Source organism: Trachemys scripta, chromosome 16 (genome assembly GCF_013100865.1).
Source record: "Trachemys scripta elegans isolate TJP31775 chromosome 16, CAS_Tse_1.0, whole genome shotgun sequence".
NCBI lineage: Eukaryota > Metazoa > Chordata > Testudines > Emydidae > Trachemys > Trachemys scripta.
The window spans coordinates 5,974,465-5,999,397 of NC_048313.1; the positions used below are offsets into that span (position 1 = coordinate 5,974,465).

At 59.9% G+C, this 24,933-nt stretch overlaps 2 protein-coding genes across 6 annotated transcripts in view; both read right to left on the reverse strand.

Annotated features, from left to right (window-relative positions):
* Nucleotides 1-786: 786 nt before the first annotated feature.
* Nucleotides 787-19,108, reverse strand: FBXO46 (F-box protein 46). 5 transcript variants are annotated; one of them, XM_034792581.1, is made up of 3 exons: nucleotides 10,848-11,099; nucleotides 8,686-9,271; nucleotides 787-4,781 (listed from the first exon to the last, which is right to left on the reverse strand). In XM_034792581.1, exon 3 carries the CDS (start codon nucleotides 4,695-4,697, stop codon nucleotides 2,733-2,735), a length of 1,965 nt encoding a protein of 654 aa, XP_034648472.1. In that variant the 5' UTR covers nucleotides 4,698-4,781; nucleotides 8,686-9,271; nucleotides 10,848-11,099; the 3' UTR covers nucleotides 787-2,732. The 5 variants fall into 5 exon arrangements, with proteins under 5 accessions (XP_034648472.1, XP_034648471.1, XP_034648470.1 ...); XM_034792580.1 differs by having other exon boundaries at nucleotides 8,673-9,271; XM_034792579.1 differs by lacking the exons at nucleotides 8,686-9,271; nucleotides 10,848-11,099 and adding an exon at nucleotides 19,022-19,108.
* A 2,635-nt stretch (nucleotides 19,109-21,743) lies between these two features.
* Nucleotides 21,744-24,933, reverse strand: part of GIPR (gastric inhibitory polypeptide receptor) — a 27,036-nt gene continuing 23,846 nt past the window's right edge. Inside the window, exons 12-14 of the mRNA XM_034792402.1 lie at nucleotides 24,417-24,555; nucleotides 23,946-23,987; nucleotides 21,744-22,998 (exon numbers count right to left, since the gene is read on the reverse strand). Coding sequence (XP_034648293.1) covers nucleotides 22,621-22,998; nucleotides 23,946-23,987; nucleotides 24,417-24,555 — 559 coding nt within the window. The 3' untranslated portion in view covers nucleotides 21,744-22,620. The remainder of the gene's footprint in view (nucleotides 22,999-23,945; nucleotides 23,988-24,416; nucleotides 24,556-24,933) is intronic.

Genomic DNA, 24,933 nt, shown 5'->3' on the forward strand with positions numbered 1-24,933 from the left:
TGGATCATCCCAAAAACACAGCCCGCCCGCAAATGATTTCAAATCAGAGAGGCTCATGGGAGCTGCCTCGTTTGCCCGTTGCCCTTTATGGGCCAGACTTCCCCACTGGACTTCATCTCCCGCATCGCAGCCAGTGGCCCCTCTCCCTGAGCAGGGTGCGTCTTGCAAGCAATCGTCCAGCCCCCAGCTCCGAGGGACTAGGAGCAGGAAACACCTAAACTACCACTCCCATGAGGCACTCCCAGGACAGCCCCATTGCAATATTTCTGCTTTCCCCCAGGAGTTCCAAATTTCCCAATTTTGGCCCAAACCATTTTTTTTCATTCTTCTCGAAATGTTCCCACTAGTTTGCCTCTTGCGTCTCACTTTAGTTCTTCAAATGGCGCCGCAGCTCCAGCTGCTCCTCCCACGCGACCTGAGGGGAAGTGAGGCAGCCGCTGCCTGAGTTTGCAGAGAGCCTGAAATAATAGTTCAGATGGCCGGACTGCCCGCTTCATTTCGACGGGAGCTGCCTCCGACACAACTCCGAATGCCGCTAACTCTTTCGTGCACAGAAGAACGGGGCAGGAGGAGGGGCTGTGAAGAGCTATCCTAGGAAAAGGTCGGCATTAAGATGGTGAATGCATTACCAGCCTTTAATGCCACACGGCTGGGTGGCAGGGGAACATGATTCATTTTATTTTGGAGGGGGGAGCCAGCAAAGCGGGGGGGGCAATTTCTCTAACTTCCAAAAGCCCCTTTTTGCCAGGGGATGGGACGAGGGCAAAAAAAAAATCACCCCCAGAGTCAGTTTTTCTGCTGTTTAATTTGTTTTCCACTCAACAGTCATTTGAAATGTCACACATGCACAGAGACAGGCGTATAAATACCAGGCGGAGCTGTGCCCGGGCTGGGGGATCCGGAACCGGATCGGCACCTGGGGACTAGAGCACCACAGGCCGACAGCCTCCTTAGGGCAAGGGGGGCAGGGAGGATGCAAATGGGCCCGACGTGGAGGGCAGGGGACGGCCCCCTGGTTTCGGACCACGACACTAGCTGAGAATTGAGGTGCAGCCATTGGCCACATGAGCCCAGCGACACAAGAACGGGTGCCGCCCCACCGTACTCGTGCGTAAGCCAAGACACCAGGGCTAGGATTTCAAGGCAACTTGTGGTGGGGGAGCCGGGGGGGAGAGGAGATACGTTTTGTGGGTTCAAATGAAAAGGCTGCAAAAAGGAGGCCCGGTCCACAGCTGGGGGAGACGCAGTGGGTGGGAGTCCAGCACCCGGCTGGATGGAGATGGAACAATGAGGGGATAAGGCCGTGTGTAGGGGGCGGGGATCAGGACCCCAGGGGGCAAAGAGGCAGGGTGAAAGGCCGCTCTGGCTGTTAGCCCCAGTTCCAGGCACGGGGGGAGGCCGAAGGCCAGACCCCCAGCTGGCATGTCGGGCGGCACCAGTGAAGCCAACAGGCCCAGGCCGACTCACTCCAGCTGTGGGGCTGGCCCGGTGGTTACGGAAACGCCCACCCTCCCCTGGCACTGGGCCGCTCCGGCCTGTGGGGAGGGGAGAGCCGGGTTCCTTTGCCATACGGGGGTTCGAGTTACAGATCTGGACCCCAAAGAGCCAGTGACGCCGGCCAGGCTGGGGCCGACCCCCACTGCCAATCCCCCCTTCCACAAGCAACGCGGCTAGAAGAAAAGGGGAGGGACCAGCCGATGGCCGGAGGGAGGCCGGCAGCCGCCACCCCCTCTCGCTGAGAACCCAGGCGTCCCAGCAGCTTGGCAAAGTCAACTGGTGGCCACCATGCTAAGAAACCCACGGTCACGGCAAACTGCCAATAGCTCCGGAGAGGCGGCCGCATGTAGGCAGGGATGGGGACAAAGGGGGCTCTCTCTTTGGGGGGGTGCCATCACAGAGGGATGGGGATCCCCACCCCCAGCTCCCTTGCTGCTGTGACCCACCGGCTGGCTCTGAGCCCCAGCAAGCCACGGGTGGGGCAGGCCGGCCTCGGCTTGACAGGTTCTACCAAGCAGCGGTGGGCCCGCCCCTCTCTCTCTCTGGAGGCTGATTTCTTGCCCCCCGATATGTGTTCGCACGAGCGGCTTGGATTGGAAACAGGACCCCCAACCGGCGTGACGCTCGCCGTGCCAGCCTGCGGGGCCGGGAGCACAGGGCCCTCTCTTGGAGAGGCTAATCACTGACCCCCGAACGAGGGCATGGGAAGAGCGGGCCCTAGTGGCGGTGGGGGTTTCACAGCTTCAGACAGCAGAACCTGGCTCCGATCACGTGCTCCCGCCGGTCGCTGCCACGTGCCCGCTGGCAGCAGGGCAGAGCTGGGCGGAGGGGAGCGCTGCTCCAGCAACGGGGGCTGGAGAAGGAGATTTCAGGTGAATCCACCGATGACATACCAGTGCTCACCAAGCAGGTAGGAGCAGCGGATGAGAGGGGCTGGACACAAGGGTCGGCAGCTAGCAGGAGAATTCACAGCCGCCAACGAGCTGCGAAGCCGGGGCACAGCAAGGACCCCCTGCCCAAGGCAGGCGGGCGGGGCTGGCGGCTGTAGTAGCAGGGGGAGGAGGCGATCTGGCCCCGGCCCTGTATAATTTTGCAGGTGGGCGAGTCAATTTCTTTTGGGAAGGGCTGCAGCCGAGATCAGCACCAGACAGCCAGGCAAACAAACCAAACCCCACACACACACACACACGCACGAGACCTCATGGGCTCCCGCCCCAGCGCCCGTCCGCCCCACCTCACCTCCCGTCCTCCCGCCTGGCCGCTCGGTCCCTCAGCATGTCGCAGGGCAGCACCCAGTTGTTATCGTGCAGCCCCACCCGGCAGCCCGGCGTGTCCTTGTCCGTGCGCCGGCAGCACATCCAGTAGGAGCGTCCGTAAGGCAAGTCGTGGTGGTAGGGCTTGGGGTGCCAGCGGCACAGGGACACGTCCCCCTTCTCGTAGTGCTTCTTGCACTGCTTGCAGGGGTCGTCCCGGTACAGCGGGTCCCGGTTCCAGCGGGAGTCCGTGGCCTGCACGCCGAACGTCTCGATGATGGATTTGAAGTAGTGGCAGGTGCATTTCAAGGCGGCCAGCGACTGGGTGGGAAGGTAACTGAAGATCTTCACCATGATGTGCTCGGGGAGCAGCAGCATGTACTGGCGGGGCTCCAGCAACCGCTGGATCTTGAAGCGGATCTCCAGGAAGTCGTGGGAGACGTGCCGGTAGAGACGGCACAGTGAGGTGTCCGAGGCTGCCGGCTCCAGCCCGGGCCCATCCGGCCACTCCACGCCCCCCTCGCCGGTGTTCTTGCTGTCCAGGAGGGAGCCGGCAGCCTCCCGGGTGTCCTCGGGCCGGGGGGGCTGGGCGTGAAGGAAGAAGAGCTGGCCGGGGGGTGGATCCTCGCAGGCGGAGCACAGCCCGTCCGGGGTGGGGGTCCCCACCGTCAGACACACCGTCTCCTCCTTCATGTTCTTGGTGCTGTCCTTGCCAAAGAAGACGCACTGATCCACCACGCCCGTCACCACCACGTCCACGTGGAAGCCGGCCACGCAGTCCCGGGGCGTCGCCGCTGGCCCCCCCAGCTTCTCCCCGGCCCTGCCTTCAGGGACGGCGTCCAGCTTGCCCGGCAAGGCCTGGCTCTCGCCGCAGTTCATCTCCAAATCGGGCGGCTCGCTGGCCCCGTCGCCCTTGGGCGCAGCATTGGACAGCAGGAAGTCCACATTGTTGGGCAGGGAGTCGCGGGAGGGGCTGATCAACTGGTAGAGGTCGCAGGTGATCTTGTCCTTGGCATGGGCGCCGGAGCCGGTGGCAGAGCCCCCGGTGCCACAGCTCATGAACATGCAGTTGGGGCGGGCGCCGGAGCCCACCTCGGGGGGCGAGCGGGGGTCCCGGCTGCTGGAGATGCGGAAGGCGATGCGCACCTCGCCGGGGCTATGCTGGGAGTTGGCCACACACTCGGCCGCCTCGACGCTCCGCTCCTCCTGCTGCGACTCGAAATGGGCCACCGCCTCGGCCACCCGGCTGCAGTCCTGGCCCCCACCTCCGCCCGCCACTTTCTTCTCCCCGTCCGCCTGCTCCTGATCCGCGGAGAGGAACACCACGGGGGAGGCCGGGGCCGCGGGCGCCCCCCCGGGGCAAGGCCGCGAGTAGCTCTGCAGAGCCAGCGCCGTCCGCTGCTCCACCAGGGCCACCATCTCGGCCACGGAGAGCAGGTCCGTGTCGCCGCCCGGCTCGGCGTGGGCCTCCGGGCACAGGTACACGTCCTCTGCCTCCTTGCTGCCGTCCTTGTCCTTCCCCGGGCACGGCTTGCCCTTGCTGGGGTCATGCGAGCGCCGCCGGCGCTTGGCCTTCGAGCTGTCGCTCCCCCATTTGCCCTTGACCTTCATGGTGCTGGTGCGGCTGCTACTGCTGCACTGGTGGGCCACGAAGAAGGCGATCTTCTCCTTGGTGTTGCCTGGCTTGATGACGTACCAGGTGTCCAGCAGCACCCGGCCCTCCTCCCCCTGGCTGGGGCTGGGGGAAACCAGGGGAGGCGGCGGGGCCGGGGCGGGCGGGGTGTTCTCGGAGCAGGCCTCCCCGCTGTCCTCCCCCTCCTTGGTTCTGCAGGCGAAGTCCCCAAAGGGCTTCTTCACCGGGCTGCCGCCGCACGGCTTGTTCTGGGAGTAGGTGCCGAAGGGCCGCGGGCACCACAGCTGGATGTGCGAGAAGGTGTTCTGATCCATCCCGGGCTCATGGCACAGGCGGTGCCCCCCTAGCTCATGGCGCTCTGGTGCCGGACGCCGAGATCTTCACCGGCTCGGAGCCACCTGGGGAAAGGGAGAGACAGACACTGATCAGCGAGGCTGGCTGGAAACGAATCGCTCTGCCAGCTTGGGAACCAGCCCGGGGGTTCGCCCACCCCGGACTCAAGGATCTAGGAGTACGAGCCTCCACTGGGGATGTCTCCTTTCGAGAGGCAGCTATGATGGAACAAGCACGCTAGGGGAAGCGGGTCGGGGGCTTCCGTTCGCCCAATCTCCTGAGACGAGGAGGAGGGGGCAGCCGGCCAAATGGAAAGGCAGTAAGTTCCTAAGGGGTCAGAGGGAATACATGTTCTCACGGTGTGCCGGGAGCCTGCGGAACTGTCTGCCACAGGACACCGTTAAGGCCAAGAGCAAAACAGGATCGGTCGCTACCATGCGGAAAAAACAGTGCCCAGAGCTAGAACAGCAAATCCTAGAACCCTAATCGCCTGGAGCTCGGGAAGGGACCTGACCGCCCTCAAGCCTTGACGAGAAGAGGGCTAGGGAGGGATCTGCGGGGCAGGGAAGCCTGGGTTGCCCCCAACGAGTTTTTTTCACTCTCCTCAACAGCAGCTTAGGGACACATCTGGGGGGGACACACATTAATTTTAACCCACATGAACATCAATGGGATCTTCAAAATAAAGAGCCTTCATGAGACGCTCCAGACTTCTGTGAACAGACACGACCCCTGGAGAACGGGCACAAGCGCACGTAGGTGCAAAGGGGGATCGATCCAGGCAGCGGGCACATGGAGGAAGCCCGGGACTCTGGTGCGGGACCTGCCGCAGGGGCCAGCCTACCACGCGGGCATGAGAAAGCTGGCAGTGTCTTTCTGCAGCAGTGGGGGCCAGGATGGGAAAACCCGCAGCTGGCTCTGTGCCTCCCAGACACGCTCCCTTCCCCAGCGTGTGTGATTTCTGCCTCTCCCAGGGAGAGAGACCTCGACTCCCGCGGTCCCGGGCCGGCCTGCAGAGTCGGTGAGGCAGGCCGGAAACCGATCACGCCGCAGCATACCGGGAAACCTCGCTCCCCCCATCCCAGGCCTTCTCCGAGCGGAGCCTGCTGCGGCGCGCAAAAACCAACTCCCCGCCACCCACCCTGGCCCAGCGCGCCAGCCACGGGGTGTCCCAGGCTCGATCCTGCCTTCTCGGGGTCACGCCTGATTTGTACCGAGGTTCCGGACTGCAGCTCGGTGGGTCAGAGTCTGGGGGCTGCCTGGCGGCGCTAAGAGAATGGGCCACATGCACCCCTCTGTCTCAAGCGCTCCCACCTCCCTCCTGCTGACTCCCACCACTGTCCCCTCTCTCTCACAGCCACTCTCGCGCTGTGCCAGGCCTTTGCCACACTCTGCCGCTGCTCCAGCATGGGGGGCTGTGGGCGGGCTGCCAAGGCTCCCCATACACAGCTGGGAGTGGGCGGATCCACTCCCTAATTATTTGGGTGAGTCAGTCCGTCCCCCAGCAGCCGTCGCGAGTTCCCCCGGCAGCACGGTCACTAGCTGACCCCTCGTCGCCTCGACCACCCCCTTCCGGGCACAGAGGGCAGGGAATTCGCTAACAGAAAGACGGGTCTTCGTGCCCTACCGAGCACCAGGGTAGCAGTTGGCCGGATCCAGACCCCTGGGGAAGCTGGTCCGTACGAACCAGCGCGGCCTGGGAGCACTCAGACAGGTGATGGGCACAAGCACACAATACCACATCGAGATCGCGCCCCCTGGGCCCGTTCCCCAGCCCCGGAGCACCAGCGCTTCGGGCCACGGCACACGATGCCCACCCTTCCTCTGTCTGCGGGGCTGTAATGGGCAAAACAGGACTGGGAGCCATCAACCCTCGCAGCCCAAGTTACCGAACCGAAGCTCACCTGCAATGGGCACTTTGCAGGGATTAACAGCTAGGAAGATGCCCTCCTATGCTACCCCACACATGCTGCCCGCCCCATCTCCCTGCGCTATGGGGCCTTTCACCCTCCACAAGTCCCCATGGTGCCTCTCAGGTCAAGTCCTGGTCTTGGTTCCATGCAGTACACATCACCACTGAAATGCAGCCGCCTCTGGGGCGGAACATGGGAGCTGTTTAACAGCACACAGCCACAGGATAGATGTGCGGGACAGGAAGTGAAGTATCTCCTATCAAACTGAAACGGCAGGACAAGCTCCCGGAGGCACAAGTCTGAATTTTGCACAGACGCTGGGGTTAACCCTTCCACTTTGCGCAAAAAGTGCAATGGATTTTTCTTTTGAATGGCCACGGTCTCCGTTTCAGGTATTATCAGAAAGATGGTGTCTCCGGGGAGAGCCCCCTACTGTGCCCACGTCCTGCTCCTTGCAGCACAGCGCCCCCTAGCACCACACTGGGGCATTGGGGTCAGCCCTGACTGCCGGGGAGAGCGCCAGCCGCCAGCCACCATCCCCTACCCACGGACTAACCAGACTAACTTGTGACCCCCGCTCTGGGGTCAAGAGGCCAGATGGGGCTGAGGCAGGAATTCAGGCCCCAATGAGAATGTACCCCAAATCTCATGCCCACAGTCTGCCCCTGGAGAAGCGCCATGAGGCCCAGGTCCAGAGTCTGCCCCCACCGACCCCAAGGCCTGGGGCAGCACCAGGGGCTCATGCCCACAGCCTGCACCCCACCTACCAGGAGGCATTCAGGTATGAAGGACGACTGCATCCCTTCCTCTGCAGCCTAAAGCCCCCGGGGAGGCGGGACAGAATCACAGGCCGTGCCCTCAAGGGAGGACAGGCTACAGTGCCCCCTCCCTGATGCCACCTCTTCCCATTCAGCCACAACTGAGCGCAGCACAGCCAGGGACCCCTTGCTAGGGATGACAACTGGGCACAGACCCCCCCGCAGGACTGTGGCTAGACGCTGGCCACCTGCAAGCGACACCAGAGCGCTGGCCCAGCGCCTGCTACGTGCCAGTCTGAGGCTGCCTGTGGCGGGGCCGGGTTCTTCTTGGAGTCGATGCTGCTCCCTACACGTCCAGGGGAGTAAGTCCCTCGCTTCCAGCGAGCACAAGCACAGCCCGGCTTCCTCCACAAGGGAAGGGAGACAGGTCTTGGGGCAGGGAGACAGTGACTCCATGGCAGAGCTGGTAGAACCCAAGAGTCCGGACACCCAGCCCCCCCCCGCAACTAACCACTAGGCCCCACTCCCCCTCCAGAGCCAAGAACGCAGGAGTCCTGGCTCCCAGACCCCACAGCTCTAACCACTAGGCCCCACTCCCCCCATCCCAGAGCCAAAAACAGAACCCAGGAGTCCTGACTCCCAAGTCCCTTGTTCAGCCACAATCCCCCTCCACCCCCCCGCCCCGTTTCCAAACGCTGTGGAAAGAATGGGGTGTTATCCTCCAACCTGATGGTATCTTCATTTGACAAAATACAATATGAGGGGGAACGAGGAGTTAAGGGCTGGGAGCAGCCAACGTTGCCCGCCTGGGCCTAATCTGTTTATGCGTGGGGGGGGGGTCTCCGGGCCATAGCTGGGGTGAGGCACTTTCAGTACTTCTAGGGGAGCCACAGCAGGCAGGTGGGGAGGCGGTTTGAAGACGGATTCTGCTCCCGGGGCTGCATCGAGTCTCACTTATCCCAGGCATGGTCGCAGAAGCGATTTGCACATCGACCAACTACCCGCGTCCGAGGCAGCTGCCCATCCGTTGGGACGAGTTCCTGGGAGACAGACTGGACAAAGAACCCGCTCCCCGGGCCAGCAAGGCTAGAGACGCACAGACCAGGAGCCCATCTACCCTGGTATCCCGGCTCCAAGAGTGGCCGGGACCGGCTGCTTCGCAGGGAGGTGCAAGAAACCCCCAGTGGACAATTATGGAATAGCTGCCCCCGGAAAGCTTCCCCCTTCCACCAACCCATCAGTTCATTCTCTGAGGTACCAGATCTTAGATCCCTCCAAAACTTACACCTATATCCTACCAAATCGATCTGTAGGCGGCGCCGTTATCCACATAAACGCCCCCCAATCCTTGTCTGGAGCCATCCGAACGCTTGGCTTCAACAGGATCATGTGGCAGTGAGTTCCACAAGTTCATCGGGCTAAACCCAAATTCCTTTCATTACACATTCAGTTTCACTATCCTGCCCCTGCTAAGGAGGCGTGGGAGTGGGGAAAGAAACCTGCATTTGACCCTTAGTCTCGCTCCACAGGTCGGGGGCACTGCCGGAGCCGGGGAACAGAGCTCTACTGATAAGCGCAGGCGGATCAAGGGGTAGCAGCCAGGTGCCCTCACAGAAGCTTGGGCCAGTCAAAGGCAGGCCTGGGGGGGGGCAACATGGAGCCTGATCTCCCACTGGCATCAAAAGAGGGAGACGTCAGAGAGGCATTTAAAAGCAAGAGTTGGGGAGCCAATGGGGCGGCTGGAGCATCCCGCCAACATCCCAGGCCAAGCAGACTGCTCCAGCAGATGGGGTCCAGGACTTCTGGGTTCCATTCCTAGCTTTGCCTCGGCTCCATGTGAGACTCTTAGCATGTCCCTGCCCCTCCGTGCCTCAGTTTCTCCACCTGTAAAATGGGGACATCACGCCTTTGGAGAGGGACAGCTCAGCAGTTCTAGGTACTGTTATGCTGAGGGCCCACAGACCATGCCCACCCCAGTAATGGAAGTCCATGGGACTCACTGGCACTGGCCAGAGCGGCATGCAAGCCGGTCTTCCACTGGGCTCTGGAGGGAACATAGCCGACTGCGCCCTTTGGATCACAGACAGGCGCTGCCATAACCGATCAGAGCAGCGGAGAAAGGCACCGAGTCCTGCGCACGGCCACGGCCAGCACCAGACGCTCCCAGAAACCCGAGCAGAGAACGTGCAATAACCAGTGCACGGCGGCAGTCTCTGCCTAACCCGGGGCAGGGCAAGGCTGGCTTTGGGTCTGAAGCTGGGGAGTCGGGGGACGAAATCCTCTAGCTAACCAGCCTGCAGCTATCCCTATGTTCAGCTGAACGGCTGATGGCTTGATTCCTACAGGTGGGACGGGGGCACAAACTGCCCCTCAGGATCCCCGGGGTGGGCTCCCCCACCCCCATTCATGCAGCCAGCCAGCCCTGCTGGGGCAGGTTTGACTCCCACCTTTCAGGTGGCGTTATTTTAACCAGGCACAGAGCAGCATGACCCTGATGGACAGGGGATGGGACAGGCCCAAGCCTATCCCCTAAGGGCTTATCCGCTGGGCCCTTTCACCCACAGGTGCCATGCTGCTGGCAGAAAAGTGGTTTGGGAGTGGGGGGTGAGGGTACCACTCGGACCCCCCTCAGGCCTTGCCCGAATTTCCCCTTGCCTCTCCCAAGCCAACTTGCTTTTCGAGTTCAGAGGGGCCAGTGGTTGCACCTGTCCGCCCCACCCGGGGGGGGGACGGGGGGGGGACGACCCAGGGTCTCCATTTGGGGGGCATCCCTCCCCTAAGAGGAAGAATTCATTTCGCCTCCCCTTTTGCTGGTTCTAGAGCAGACTGGGGGGGGGGGGTTTGGAGGTCCCATTTGAAGTTAAAAACAAACAAACAGCTCTGGAAATCGAAGCCAGAATTTGGGAGGAAACCAACCCCAAGGATCAGGCCCGTGCCGGAGATCCAGCTGGCTTCCCCCACGGGGCTAATACGGACCCAGCCCCCGGCGCTGGGGGCAGGGTGAGTCTGGTGGATAAGGCACAGCGCTGGGAGTCCTGGCTGCTCCACCACACAGCCCCCTCCCCAGGTAGGGTGATCAGATGTCCCGATTTTATAGGGCCAGTCCCGATTTTGGGGTCTTTTTCTTAGATAGGCTCCTATTACCCCCCACCCCCGTCCTGATTTTTCACATTTGCTGTCTAGTCACCCTATCCCCGGGGCAACCTTGGGCAAGTCACTTAGTCGCCCCGTGCCTCAGTTTCCCCCCCCCCTTGACCTGTAGAATGGGGCTAATCCGCCTTGGGGGGGGGTGCGCCCCCACCCCACACCAGGCCCAGCCCGGGGGCGGCTCGGCCTAGGGCAGGAAGTGGCGAGTTACCAGCCCAGCGTGTGGCGGCCCCCGGGGGGGGGGGGTTCAAAGCCCGAGGCTCGCCCCCCCTCCCCACGCCGCTCCCAGCCCCGCGGGGCCCCGCCGCCTTACCCGAGCCCCCAAGGCGGGGTCCGATCCGCGCCCGCTCCCTGCTGGGGCCCGGCCAGCCACAGGTTGCAGCAGCCTCCGGAGGGGCGGGGGGGGGGGATCGGCAGCGGAGCCACCCAGGGCTGGGCGGTCCCGGCATCTGCCCCCCCCAGGGCCCCCAGCTCCAGCTGGCTCCTGGTCCTTAAAGGGGCAGCGCCCCCATTACTCGGGCCCGCCGGTCCCTACACTACAATAGGGGCCTTTGATCCCGACCGCCCCCCCCCCCCCCCGCGGCCGCCCCCGCCATTTGTTGACAGACATATGCATGGGGCTGGCAGCCAATCAGAAGGCCGAGTTTGGGGCATGCCCATATATGGATGACAGCAGAACCTCAGCCTACCCAGGGGCTTCCCGGTTAGGGAGCGTGGAGCTGTTCCCCAGCCTGGCCGGAGGCGCAAGGGCAGGGCCGGGCTGCTGGGAGGGGGGGGTGAGAGATTATCCCACTGGCTGAACACATGGAGCACCCAGCGCCAACGCCCCCACCTTGGCCTCCGCGCCAGCCTGGAGGCACAGATTGCCCTGCAAACACCCGCCCTGCCAGGGAGGGGTCTGCATGCCACCCTCTGGCTTCGGGTGGGGGTCAAGCTCCGCTGGGCCTGGGGACCTAGAGGTGAAAGTCTCCGGTATGAACCCCACCGTGAGCCATGCCCGCCTCTCAGCCTGTCGTTTGCCGCCTCCCGTGGGTCAGGACAGAGTTTGAAGCAGGAGCCCAGTAAACCAGAGGGCCTGGGGTCCCGGGATGGCGGCACAGGCCAAACTCCAGTTCTGTGCTCTCGGGCTGCAGGGGCAGCACCCACATTTTAGGTTTCCTGGAGCTCCCCGGCTCGGTTTGGCCAGCCAGCTGGGGACGCAGCAGGCAAACCTCCCCTGGAAAGCTGGGGGCCTTCTCTCTTCATGGTCCACATGCGACCTGATGCCGCAACGTCTGCCTGACTCTGCAGACAGCCTGGGAGGATGGCAAGGTGTGACCCGCCCAGCACTCACATCCTAGCCCAGTGCACATTAATTGCAGATGGGAAGGCCGCTCCAATCACCCAGCCCGCCCCTCCTGCATAACCCAGAGCAGAGAATAATAATTCCTGGGGAACTAGAAATAGACACATCCCAGCTGCTGGAAAGACTCCAAGCAACGGAGAATCCTCCCGCCCGTTATCCTGGCGGCGTGCTGGGGTTTCCGCCTTCCCCTACCAGGCCTTTCTGCAGCAGACGACACACTCCTTGGCCTCAGGGCTGACGCCACCTTCGCACTGCTTATGTTCATGCTACATCCCCATGGAGCCAGATCCACTGCCTTAGCCCCCGAATCTCGGCTGGACTGCGATACCCGGCAGGGCTGGACTCTACGGCGCACGCCCAGCTCCCCTCATCCTGCAACCACCATCCCACCCACGCACGGGGGGAGCCCGGATTAGAACCCTGGTCCTTTTGTTCTTGACCTCCTGGAGCCGGCAGCAGTAATATGTCCTTTTCCCTCTCTAGGGGAGGCCTCCGAAGGGCAAGGAGGATTCCAGGCCTCCGTGCCCGTCCTAACTGTATCCCTCTGCCCATGTCCGGGCACATCTCTGACGCCCCACAGAACCCTCTGCTTCCCTGGATGATGAAGGGGCCGCGGAAGAGCCGCAGCCAGGCCAATCTGGCTGGAAAGATGTTGGCGGATCTGGATCTTTGCCTGGCTTCAGTCCCGGTCAGTCTGGGACTTTGGCGTCCCTCTCTGGGCATCGTTCCACTGGCATCTCCCCCGAAGAGGGCACAGACTGCGAGCAGGTCCGGGGCACACGCTGCCCCTGGAGCTGTACAGCAGTGGAAGGGGAAGATGCTGGCGGTTCGGGGTTGCCACAGAGCACGCAGAGGGAAGACGAAGATACGCAAGGAAAGGAGGAGGAGCAGGTCAATTACGGCCTGAACACCAGCTCTCGCCTTGCGGAGAATTGCCACCCGAACCCTTCCACCGCCCAGCCAATGAGAGGAACCTCACAATAGCAGCCAGAATTCATCATCCTCACACCCCAGCGGGGAGGCCCCTGGTCCCCAGCATGTCCGTGGCCGCCCCTGGATTAGACCCAGTGCCCTCTCCTCTTGAGATTCTCGCTATTCCAGTAGCGCCCCGTAGTGGTGGATCAGCTCCCCAGCCTGGTAGGCAAGTAACGAAAAATCCGTGCCCTGGAGCCTCCCTATGTAGGTATCACACGTCCACCTGTTTGCCAAGTGGGGCTAGTCGGGAAAAAAATCTGCACAGGATACAAACAAAGCCCTAGGAGACATCTCCACCCGCTCCCAAACACGACACCTGCTGGGCCGGCTTCCCCCGTTCCAACCTCCCCGCTTCCTTTCGCTGGTATTCTTCCTCTCTCCAAGTTACCTTGAATTTTCACTGCTCTGTGGGCTTCCTCCATCCCCAACTCTCCTCCCAGCCGGGTCTGCTCCAGTGCCATTAGAACGGCAACTCAGAGGGAAGGAACCCCGAAGCAGCTAGGGCTGGAGAGGAAAGCAGGTGATGGAGGCAAGATGGTCCCAGGTGAGCCTAGTGTAGACGCAGTATTCTGGACCCCCAAGGCTCTGAACGCCAGGAGTTATGACAAGGAGTGAGATCTCAGCAGAGCAAGGACCGGGCCAGTGAATTCTGTGGTGCCCCTTTAAGCCAAGCTGGTGCCATCTGCCTTCTCCCTTGCCTTTAGACACCTCCTGCGCATTTCACTTCTGCAAGAAAGAGTTGCCAATTTGAGACGTTCCCTTGCCTCCCTGCACTGATTGACAAGCTGCATTTAAAGGGACAGCAGCCCCTGGTACACAGGCAACCCTACTGCCATCTGCTCAGGGAGGGGTGTCTGGGATGCCTGAGAGGAGAAGGCTCCATAGGGCTAAGAATTGAAACACTCCCCCGCAAAAGACCTTGCAAGGGCAGAGCCGACTCCCTAAGCTTCTGAGTAACAAGGGGGATTTACCAGCCCTGCTCTGCACCCCCGGCTGCTCGCCCACCACTCCGGCCGTCCCACCAGCTGCCGACACCTGTAGCCAGCTGCATAATCAGATCAGACACGAAAACTGCCTGAGCATCCCAGTTCTGCTCTCAAACTCAGCCCAGGTCCCCCCAGGCTCCAGCAATCAATGAATTTCCAGCGGGCTCATTGCTGCAATGTCTCGCTGCTTCTCTGGAGCTGGGCCCCCAGCGGGAAGTGGGCTCCCGGCTCTAGGCAAGCAGCAGATGCCGCGTGAGAGGGGGAGCGCTTTCTGCTCCGGTCCTAGAACAGTGCTCCTGGTTTGCTGGGTTTTCAAAGCCCTGGTCGCGCGGCCACCTCTCCTCAACCCAAATCCAGCCGTTCGGACGACCCACCCCGGGACAAGTCAGATGCTGTGATGAAGAGGGTGTTATAAGTACCAGATGGACGGATAGCGTCATGCCTCTTGCAATTAGGCCTGACGATTCTCTCTCCCCCCACTCAGTCTCTCAGCCGGCCCGACCGCACAACAGCGACAAAGCTCCTAGCCCAGAGTTTCGATTAGCCTCAATCCCACCGCACCTATGGGAGCGTCTGATTCTGCTAAACCTGGGCTGGTCCTGTGATGCTCAGCAGAGGCCTTTCCTCGCCAGGTGACAATTGTTTTATAGCCAGGGCATAGGTAGGAATTTGATATTTACGAACTCCCACCCATCTGATGCAGGCATCCGCATGCCCCATCCGCTCCCCAGGCACCGAGCACACAGGGGCTGGAGAGCAGAGGGGTGGTGGAAAGCTGGAGATCAAAAATGGTAACCCCGGGGCATATCTCTGAGCATGCTTAACGCATCGTGTGTCGTTCACCTATGGAACTCACTGCAGCAGGGTATTACCGAAGCAAAGAACTCAGAAAGGGATTAGGCATTTAAGGGTATGGAAAGCATCCACAAGGGTGGAAGTCACAAGGGCTATTGAACCTCGAGTACCAGCGCATTTGCCAAACAATTTGATCTAGCTCAGGTATTTCCAGGGAACCCTTCAACACCAGTTTTTTGAGGGCAGGAAGGAGGGTATCCCCCTCTCCAGTGGGTGACAGTGGTACAGTGCTATCTGATTGGTCAGTTGAATATTGGGGGAGGAGGGGTTTACCTCTTCCTGAACCAATCAGGACAGGCTACTGCTGGAATCAGGACTGAACTGGAACGGACGAACCCAGGGCCCCACCTGCTGCAGTAGCAGAAGAGGCCAAAAGGACAACGAACTCACCAGCTCGACTCTGCTTGTCAGAACTCCTGGGTTCCGCTCCCAGCCCCGGCATCGACTTGAGCAAGCCCCTTCCCCTCCCTGAACCTCAGTTTCCCCGTCCCTAAAAGGGGATAATACCTGCCTTGCAGGAGGCTGGCCAGGCCCGGCTGATGAGTATTTGCAGCAAAGGTCCTGACGCAGAGCAAATGCTGTTTGCTATTTGGACAGTCTCCTTCCTCCAACCGAGGAGCGGGTTCCCCTTTTGGGCCACCACTTCCCCAGAGCTTTTCCGGGCAACACATTAGCACCTTCCTCCTTCCAGCTAACTTCACGACCCCAGGCCAAACCAGAGGGTTAGTGCACATACGAACCTCGCCTCCGGTAAGAGAACCCGCTTCCCACTAGGGAACGCCCTCAAACCATCCAGCATGAGCGCCGCAGGACTCGGGCAGAAGGCAACACCTTTGCCTCGTCTGAAATACAAGCTGGGTTCTGGGAACATTTCAAGCTCTTTTGATTTGTTTGTGTAAGGCCCACATAACCCCAGCCCCCACCTCTCAAAGCCCAGCCCAACTGCGGGGCATGGACGAAGCAAGGACACACACACACACGAGTCGAATTTCCCTGTACACGTGGGGTGGGGTGGAGGAACTGTTTATGGCATTTCTATCCTGCTGATTCTTGTTTGAGCTCATAGGCTGTGCCATTACTGAGGTATCCGCGCTGCTCAGATGCGTTGACCACCATGTCCCAAACTGAATGAACTCTGAGGCCAAGATGCAGGTTAGCCTGGCATACAGCTGTTACCAGGTTCACCTCCCAGTTGTTTAGGTGTCCAAAAGGAGGACACTCCACGGGGCCCTGGCCCTGCCCCCAGCCCCGCCCCAACTCCACCCCTTCCCCAAAGTCCCCGCCCCAACACCGCCCCCTCCCCTGCTTCCCGCGAACATTTGATTCGCGGGAAGCCTGAAGCAGGCAGCAGGTAAGCTGGGGTGGGGGGGAGGAGGCGCGGCCCAGTCTCGCCCCCCCCAGCATCTCCAGCCTGGCTCGGCTCGGGCCCTGGGGTGCCAGCCCTGGGCCAGCCCCCGGCCGAGCACCCCCCGGCCCGGCCCCCGGCCCAGCAGCACCGGGCCTGGCCCCCGGCCCGGCCCAGCACCGCCGGGCCCGCATGTCCCGATTTTCCCGGTCATGTTCGGCTTTTTGGGATTTCCCCCCGGACGAGGATTTGAGGCCCAAAAAGCCGGACATGTCCGGGAAAATCCGGACGTATGGTAACACTACAGTTGTTATACTGGGCTTCTTTCCTTTCGCCTCCTTGCCTGATGCCCAGAGAACTCACCAGCCCCCGCCAAATGTGGCTACCCCACTTTGGACCCTGGTGCTCCACTTGATCCCACCCTTGTCAATACACTACTAAGCACGGGGTGGTGTTTTTTCAGGCAAAGTGCTTCAGGAGGTAGGACAACAGGGGTCTCCATTATACAGATGAGAGAAATCAATGAGCAGAAATTACGTGACATTGTCTCCGCGGCAAAAGAATAGAAAGAACCAAGAATCCTGCTCGGACCACTGCACCACATTGCCTCTGCTCCATTTCACACTCCCCACTCCAATAGCTTAAAGACCACTTGTTTGGGGGATGGATTATATGTACTCTCCGGTTAGAGAGGGCGGTGCAGCGCCAAACAAGGGGTGTCAGAAACTGGAGGGGCCATGTTTGTTGTGGGAATATGGCCAGGAAGCTGAGAGGGAGGGGAGGGTTGCCAGAAGTGGAGGAGGCCATGTTTGTTATGGGCACATGGACAGGAAGCTGAGGTCAGTTCTCAGACTCCCAGGATTTATAGAATCACTGTACAGTTACTGAGACACAACCACACAACTGTTATGCAAATCAGACCTTCACAGCCAATCAGCGCTCAGGGAATTGCACATCTGGTGTACAGCCCCTCCAATTGGCTGAGAGCACGTCTACACTGAAAACACTGCACCGATGCAGCTGTAGCACTTAAGTGAAGACGCTCTTACGCCGACAGGAGAGAGCTCTCCCATCGGCATAGTTAATCCACCTCCCCGAGAGGCAGTAGCTATGTCGGTGGGAGAAGGTCTCCTGTCAGCGTAGTGCTGTCTACACAGGGGGTTATGGATTTTTCACACCCCAAGTGATATTGTTATACTGACATAGGTCTGTAGTGTAGACATGGCCTGAGGAAAATTCAGTGCCAGTATCCTGCATAATCCACCCACCATCTCTTTCCTAGCTACTGCGGGGCAATCGGACACCCCGCCACAGCTTCATTTACAGAGAAACAGCCGCTGCCACAGCTCCGCACAGCCCTGCGCTCGGCCCTACTCAGCGCCCCAGCCTCGGAGCGACAGGGCTGCTGACTACACCACGCTCAGCACAGTCCACGGCTCACAGCCATGCCACCCCTTTGGGGAGCCCGCCCACCTTTGCAGCTCTGTCTTTTGAAGATCGGTTTCAAACTACCTAGGACAGCCGCAGCATAGGATGAGAAGACCAGTGAGTTTGATCACGCCTGAGCCATTCCCGTTCCGGGCCTGCACCTTGCAATAGCTCCGAGTGCTTTGCCCAGCCTTAATTTTAAAGGCCCCAGGTGGGGAGAGGCCTCCACAGCCAGATACATCTGATGGGTGAGCAGGGCCGGCTCCAGGGTTTTTGCCGCCCTGGAGCAGCAAAAAGAAAAAAAAGCAAAAAAAGCCGTGATCGCGATCAGCTCTACCGCCACCGCTTCAGTCCCGGACATGCCGCCCCTCACCGTTGGCCACCCCAAGCAGCTGCTTGCTGGGCTGGTGCCAGCCCTGTGGGTGAGAAGCTTCAGGGCTTAATTCGTAATCCCACCTTGTTACTTAGCACTTTTCATGAGTAAATCTCCAACTGTTTTACAGACGGGAAACCAAGGCACCTAGAGGGCTGTGACTTGGCCCAAAGTCATCCAGCAGGACAGTGGCAGAGCCAAGAAAAGGTATCCTGATTCCCCCCCAGTGCTCTATCCACTAGGCCCCCATTGCCCTCCACACCCGATCCTGCAGGGAACTCCCTGCCAGTAGACCCCTTCATCCGCATGGCGCTGTAGGTAAGACTGACTCTTAGTCTTCATTTAGTCAAGCTAAATATCTGATTCTCAGCGTGGCCCCGTACTTCAATCCTTTCAGCTCCCCGTGGCTGAATTCCCTCCAATGTGCTGATAGCTTTCTGGTAACGAGGTGCCCAAAGCAGGACAAAGGATCCCAGGTGAGGTCTCCCCAAAGCTGTGCAGCAGGGGGTTCCCTGGGTGCCACTTCACAACTAGATCCTTGTTATTAATCATGATGCTTAGTACGGTCCTACCTAAAGCCCAGCCAAGAACAGGGCCCCATTGCACAAGGCGCTGTATAAACAGATGGCCCTTGCCCCAAAATGCTTAAACTGAACCAGACCAGACAGAGATACCCCCATCTCATTTGCTGCCCACCGGCAGGAAACCACTTGCCAATGAGCAGGGGGTCAGGGGAGGTTCCGGTTTCTGGACGCACAAGTCCCCACCACGCCGTGCATTACTGATGGAAACCAGTGATCGGGTCATTCGGGGGTGGGAGGGGGCTTGCGGGCCACGAAGGACGCGCCAGTCGGGTGGGGCCTTGCCACGGGATGCTCAGTGAGCGAGACACACACAAGGGCGAAGTCCTTGTAACACACCATCAAAAGTCAGACCCTCCCCACCCCACCCCCAGTTCATCCCTTCGGACACCCCACAGCCCCACGAGCCCCCACCACACTGACAGCCTATAACCCCTGCCCGTCCTCCCCCTCCAACACCCTATTGCCCCTCCCCCACAGCCCCATGAGCCCCCACCCCAACAGCCTATAACCCCTGCCCTCCCCCACCCTCACAGCCCCATCCCCTGCACGCCCCTCCCCCACAGCCCCATCCCCTCTCCTCGCTCCCCATCTCTTACCCCTGGACAGGGGCCAGGCGCGCTGCCCCCTCCCCCAGCAGCAACTCCTCCTCCCAATGCTTCCGGGTTGCACTGCGCAGGCGCCCCCAGGGTCTGCACGCACGGGCGTTCCCAGAGCGCCCGCCGCCCCCGCACTGCATTCTGGGGGCTGTAGTCTCTGGCCCTCCCCATGGTCATCCTGGGGGCTGTAGTCTCTGGTCTGGCCAGGGCAGGGGCATTCTGGGGGGCTGTAGTCTCTGGACCTCTCCTCCCAGCCCCCCCATATGCGCTATCTCCGATCTCTTTGATCAGCGATAGTCAGGGGTTTCCTCTCCAAGGCGGGGGCATAGTGGGGCAGATTCCACATCCTGGGGCCCATTGTCCCATCGTGGGGGGAAGTGGCCAGCACGGGACACCGGAGAGCCACGGTTGGGAATCTGCCTGGGCATTGCAGCTGTGAGCCACGCCCGGGGAACAAGGCCTAGATCCCACCTTCTCCAGACCCAGACCCAGGTCCCTGCCCCGGCCCTGCTGCTGGAGCTAAGGATGGAGCTCCCCGGGGTGCCAGGAGTAGGCCTTGTATCCTCCCTCTGTCTGACCAGCCACTGGGTTAAAGCCAGCAGGGCCCATCCTGACCCAGATCAGATGGCCCAGCAGCCCGGGTGTGCAGCCCCTGCCTTGTGGGCGAGCTAGAAGGCAGCCCCACGCCTTGTTGCTGCAGTTGTGCGGCCGTGGCAATGAGGCGCTGTCGCCATGGTTTCATTTTATTCAGTTAAATACAGGGGGAGACGGTGCAATTTCTGGAGGCTCTTCTACACCCCCGCCCCCATGTCCGAGGCTCTGGAGTACGGCACACTAACAGAGTGGGGGTTGGTCACACGCTTGCCCATTGCTTGTCTGAGCAACGGCAGGAGGTAGGACACCAGGCGAGATAAGCTAATCGTCCTGGTCTGGCAGGAGACAGGGATAAACTGGTGACCAGCCCCCAGCACTTTGGTTTGGATCCCCTCTGTGACGTTGCACCCTATATGATTTTATGAAAATATGCTAATGAGTGTGAATATAATGTAACTGGAATATGCTTCATGCAAAAGGTCTCTCGTTAAGATATCATTACGAAGCTTATTATCTACTGAGTGTGTTCATCCTATTTGTATGAATGTATCATTCTTGTGTCTGAAACTAGAAATATGAAATATAACTCTGAGGGCCTATTGTAATTATGGAAAGTGTGGGCCATTAATGGTGGTTTGGAATCTTGATGGCTCCCATTAACCAGGACAATTGACTGCAGATGGCTCTGTTTACTTGTAAGTCTTCCTGTATAGGTTTGTGCTGGCAAGTGGGTAATGAAGTCTTACAGTGACATGTGATCATGTGACCTGAACTGGAATCCATCTTTAACCTTAGAGACTAACAAATTTATTTGGGCATAAGCTTTCGTGGGCTAGAACCCACTTCATCAGATGCATGAAGTGGAAAATACAGGAGCAGGTATAAATACATGAAAGGATGGGAGTTGCCCTACCAAGTGTGAGGTCAGTCTAACGAGACAATTCACTTAACAGGATACCAAGGGAGGAAAAATAACTTTTGAAGTAGTAATGAGAGTGGTCCATTTCAGACAATTGACAAGAAGGTGTGGGCAACAGTAGGGGGAAATTAGTATTGGGGAAAAGAGGTTTAGGTTTTGTAATGACCCAACCACTCCCAGGCTTTATTCAGGCCTAATCTAATGGTGTCCAGTTTGCAAATTAATTCCAGTTCTGCAGTTTCACGTTGGAGTCTGTTTTTGAAGTTTGTTAGTCTCTAAGGTGCCACGAGGACTCCTCATTGTTTTTGCTGATACAGACTAACACGGCTACCACTCTGAAACCCGTCTTTAACCTGGTGCTTTTCCTTTTAGAAGGAGGAGTGGGAACCCAGAGAGGGACAAAGGATTCCTGCCTTATGCAAAAGATATATAAGTGGGTGGAACAGAACAAAAGGGGCTGCAATCATGAGAAATCCCCTAGCTATCACCTGAGCTGGAACAGGGGAAAGGATTGGGCCCAGACTAGGAAGGTGTCCAGTCTGTGATAGAAGCTTATTGAAACATCTGAGGGTGAGATTTTACTTACCAGTTTTCTTACCATATTAGGTTTAGACTTGCGTGTTTTATTTTATTTTGCTTGGTAATTCACTTTGTTCTGTCTGTTACTACTTGGAACCACTTAAATCCTACTTTCTGTATTTAATAAAATCACTTTTTACTTAATAATTAACCCAGAGTATGTATTAATACCTGGGGGGGGCAAACAGCTGTGCATCTCTCTCTATCAGTGTTATAGAGGGTGGACAATTTATGAGGTTACCCTGTATAAAGCTTACAGATTTATTTGGGGTTTGGACCCCATTGGGAGCTGGGCATCTGAGTGTTGGAGACAGGAACACTTCTTAAGCTGTTTTCAGTTAAGCCTGCAGCGTTTGGGGGATGTGGTTCAGACCTAGGTCTGGGTTTGTAGCAGGGTAGTGTGTCTGGCTCAAACAGGCAAGGTTCTGGAGTTCCAAGCGGCCAGGGAAAACGGGTTAGAAGTAGTCTCAGCACATCAGTTGGCAGTCCCAAAGGGCTTTCTGTGATCCAACCCATCACACCCTCCCACTCACCTCTATAAGCCTTGCACTTACACAGGTAGCACCCCACTCTGCGGGTTCAAATCCCATCAAATTCAAAGGCAACGCATGCAAGAAAATCAACGCTTTTTTAATGCCACATACAGTTAACCTGTGGAACTCGCTGCCACAGGGTGTCACCGAGGCCAGGAGCCACTGGCCATTCAAAAGAGGTGGACACACATCCAGGACCCGTTTCCCCATCTCTGCACTTGAGGCAAGGATGGCAGGAGGTGGACTTAAGCTCCAATGCACTCTCTAGGCCCTGCCTGGCCCCTATTCTCTGTCAGGGAGACCCCAGGGGTGATCTAACTGCTGCGCCACGTCCTAAGGGCCCGATACCTCCAGCACAGTGGATTCCAGCTCCACCCTCTATCCGCCCCCTATTGGCCTGAGGGGGACGGGGGGCAGAGAATAGCCATAGAGCAGTGCTATCTGGCCATGCCCCTGGTCCACCCCCTATGGGCCCTCGTGGGGGCGGGGAATAGCCACGGTGCAGTGCTCTCTGGCCGCGCCCTGAGTCGCCTCTACACAGGAGGTTGAGAGCAGGGCCCTTATGCCAGCTCCACAGTATCCAGCGAGCCTCCTACAAGGGAGGCGGGGGGCTGGATTCCCAGGGGCTGGGTGTGCCCACCTCAGGCCCAAGGAGATGTGCCTCTGCACTGACCCCAGCTGGACGTTCCCCGAGTCTCAGCAACAGCTGTGGGCCACAGTGGACTCATATGCGCCCACGGCATTTGTTCACGGGCACTCCAGGGGGGCACCGTGCCCTGCGGAAAGGATACCAGGTAGTGAAGGTATCCAGGTACCCTGTGCGCCATGCCCACCCCCAACACCCCCTTCCCTCCATCCCTACTGGTTCAGTGACGGCCCCCTGCCCAAGACAGGGACAGTCTGAAGGAGTCCAGAACCCGGCTCCTCTCTCCCGGCCCCTAGGCCAGCAGGCGGGAAGGGCCCCGAGTTTGATTTTAGCAACAGCTCTCCGAGATCTTGTTGTCCCCAGGCTCCCTGGCACTGGGGAGCAGTTCCTTGCCCCCCAGCCTGCCCGCCGGCTGCGTCTGGACCGGGATGTAGCAGTAGGATTTGCTGCCCGCGGTACTGGCGTAGGGGCGGCGCTGCTGCTGCTGCAGCTGGGAGCCGCCCGTGGAGTTCTCCGAGCTGCAGTTGGACTCCGCCTCTGCTCCCCTCTTCCCCGGGGGGCTGGGGCGCCGGGAGCAGCCCACCTCCGAGGCCTTGCCCTGCTGGCAGCGGCAGGACGGCCCGTGGCTGCAGCTGTGGCCGGGTTTCTCCAGCAGGTTCGCGCCCAACTGGCACCTCTGCCACTTCCTCCGGATCTCAGACTGGACCTGAGGCAGGGCAGAGAAAAGGAGGCGGGGGGTCAAGTGATGCCCAGGGGACGGGTGAGACCCTTGGTTCATGGGGGGCAGGGGGGAAGCCATAGCAGTGCAAGGGGCTTCACACAAGCCAGCAGGGGGTTAAATGATGGTGTGATATTGGTATCCCATTGTGTCTTGTAAATGGAGAGAGAGAGAGAGAGGGAGAGGGAGCTGTATGCACAGAAAGGTGTTCACTATCACCGGGCCAAATCCCACCTGGTGTCAATGGGCCGTAGCTCCATTGGAGTCAACGGGACAGATCCCAGCTGGTGTCAATTGGCCGTAGCTCCATTGGAGTCAACGGGCCAGATCCCAGCTGGGGTCAATGGGCCAGATCCCAGCTGGGGTCAATGGGCCGTAGCTCCATTGGAGTCAACGGGCCAGATCCCAGCTGGGGTCAATGGGCCGTAGCTCCATTGGAGTCAATGGGCCAGATCCCAGCTGGGGTCAATGGGCCGTAGCTCCATTGGAGTCAACGGGCCAGATCCCAGCTGGGGTCAATGGGCCGTAGCTCCATTGGAATCAATGGGGCCAGATCCCTGCTGGGGTCAATGGGCCGTAGCTCCCTTGAAGTTTCCACCAGCAGAGGATCCGGCCTGAATAGATCCACTCCAGCCCTGCAAAGGGGTCATCACTGAGATGTCGCATCAGCTGAGCCTTGGCCATCAGGCCCCTCCACGCCTCCCCAATAAATAATAATGCATTAGCTGCTGTGCAATGCCTTGCCTCTACTCCCCAGCCCGGCTCTGCTGCCGGCGCCCCGTGGCATGCCGTCACCGCGTGATCTCTCACCCACCACTTTCTGGGAAGGGCGCCGGCCCCCACCCTTTCGCCTGGGAGCCAGCACTGCGGCGTGTGAAGGGTTAAGGGGAATCAGAAACTGCTCTGTCAGCTCCTAGTGGTGGTGGGGAACCTACCTCCTTGTTGACGAAGCAGTAGAGGATGCTCACCAGAAGACCCTGCAAAAGAAGAGCAGATAAAGACAGGGCTGGGCCCAGTTCCCCTGGGACACACCAGGGGTGGAGAGGTGGGGTGAAGCTGCTTTTCGGGAGGCTCCATGCCCAGGCCGGATTCCACGGCTGCTCGGCGTTCAGCTGCCCTTGGCCAGCTCCCTGCTCAGCCGGCGGCACCACACCTGTGCCTCGCTGGCCTCTGGGTGCCAGGGGGCTGACCCTACAGCACCCCACATGGCTTGAGCGGGGGATGCTGGGGAACTCTGTCCAACCCAATAGCAGGCACCTGCAAACAATCCCCAGAGTTGAAGCCCAGCCCCTGGGTAGGCCGGTCCCTGTTCCCTCACCCCCATTCCTCCGGGGCTGGGTGGCCCCGGCACCCCCCTGCCCCAAACCCCACCCCCAGCCCCGGGGGTGTCCGGCTCTGCTCCCTACCTGGAAGGAGCTGAGGAAGAGCTCAAAGAAGAGCTTGACGTAGCGCAGCGTCCCCTGGGCCTGCTCCTCCGTCACCAGGGCAAACACCACCTCATGGATGCCCAGCAGCGGGATCAGGGTCAGTGTCGACTTGGCCAGCCTGGGAGAGAGCAATAGGGAAGCGGGGGGTGAATTGCCCCCCTGCTAAGCCCCACAGTCGTCCCACGGGGCAGGTCAGCTCCGAGCCGGCCGCAGCCCAGAGCCCAGCCAGGCCGCACGGCCCTCCGAGGCAATGCAAGGGAACCAGCCACAGGGTGTGGGCCTCCCCCAGCGGGGCTGGGATCCTAGCCTGGCGTCTTCCCAGCCCCCACAGGTGGCAGGGCCAGTTCTCAGACCGCTCAGTGCATCCGGCTGATGCTCCGGGTTTCCACGGTGTCATGGGATAGTCCCTGGCCTCAGCTGGGGCACGGACCAGGCTTTCTGCGTCTTGGCCATGAGAACGAACTTCCAGCAGCCCAGCGTCCCCCGCCGAGCCCCC

What these genes read in the sequence shown, in the direction of transcription:
- FBXO46 (XM_034792579.1), bottom strand. Translation starts at nt 4,697, where the DNA reads ATGGATCAGAACACCTTCTCGCACATCCAGCTGTGGTGCCCGCGGCCC.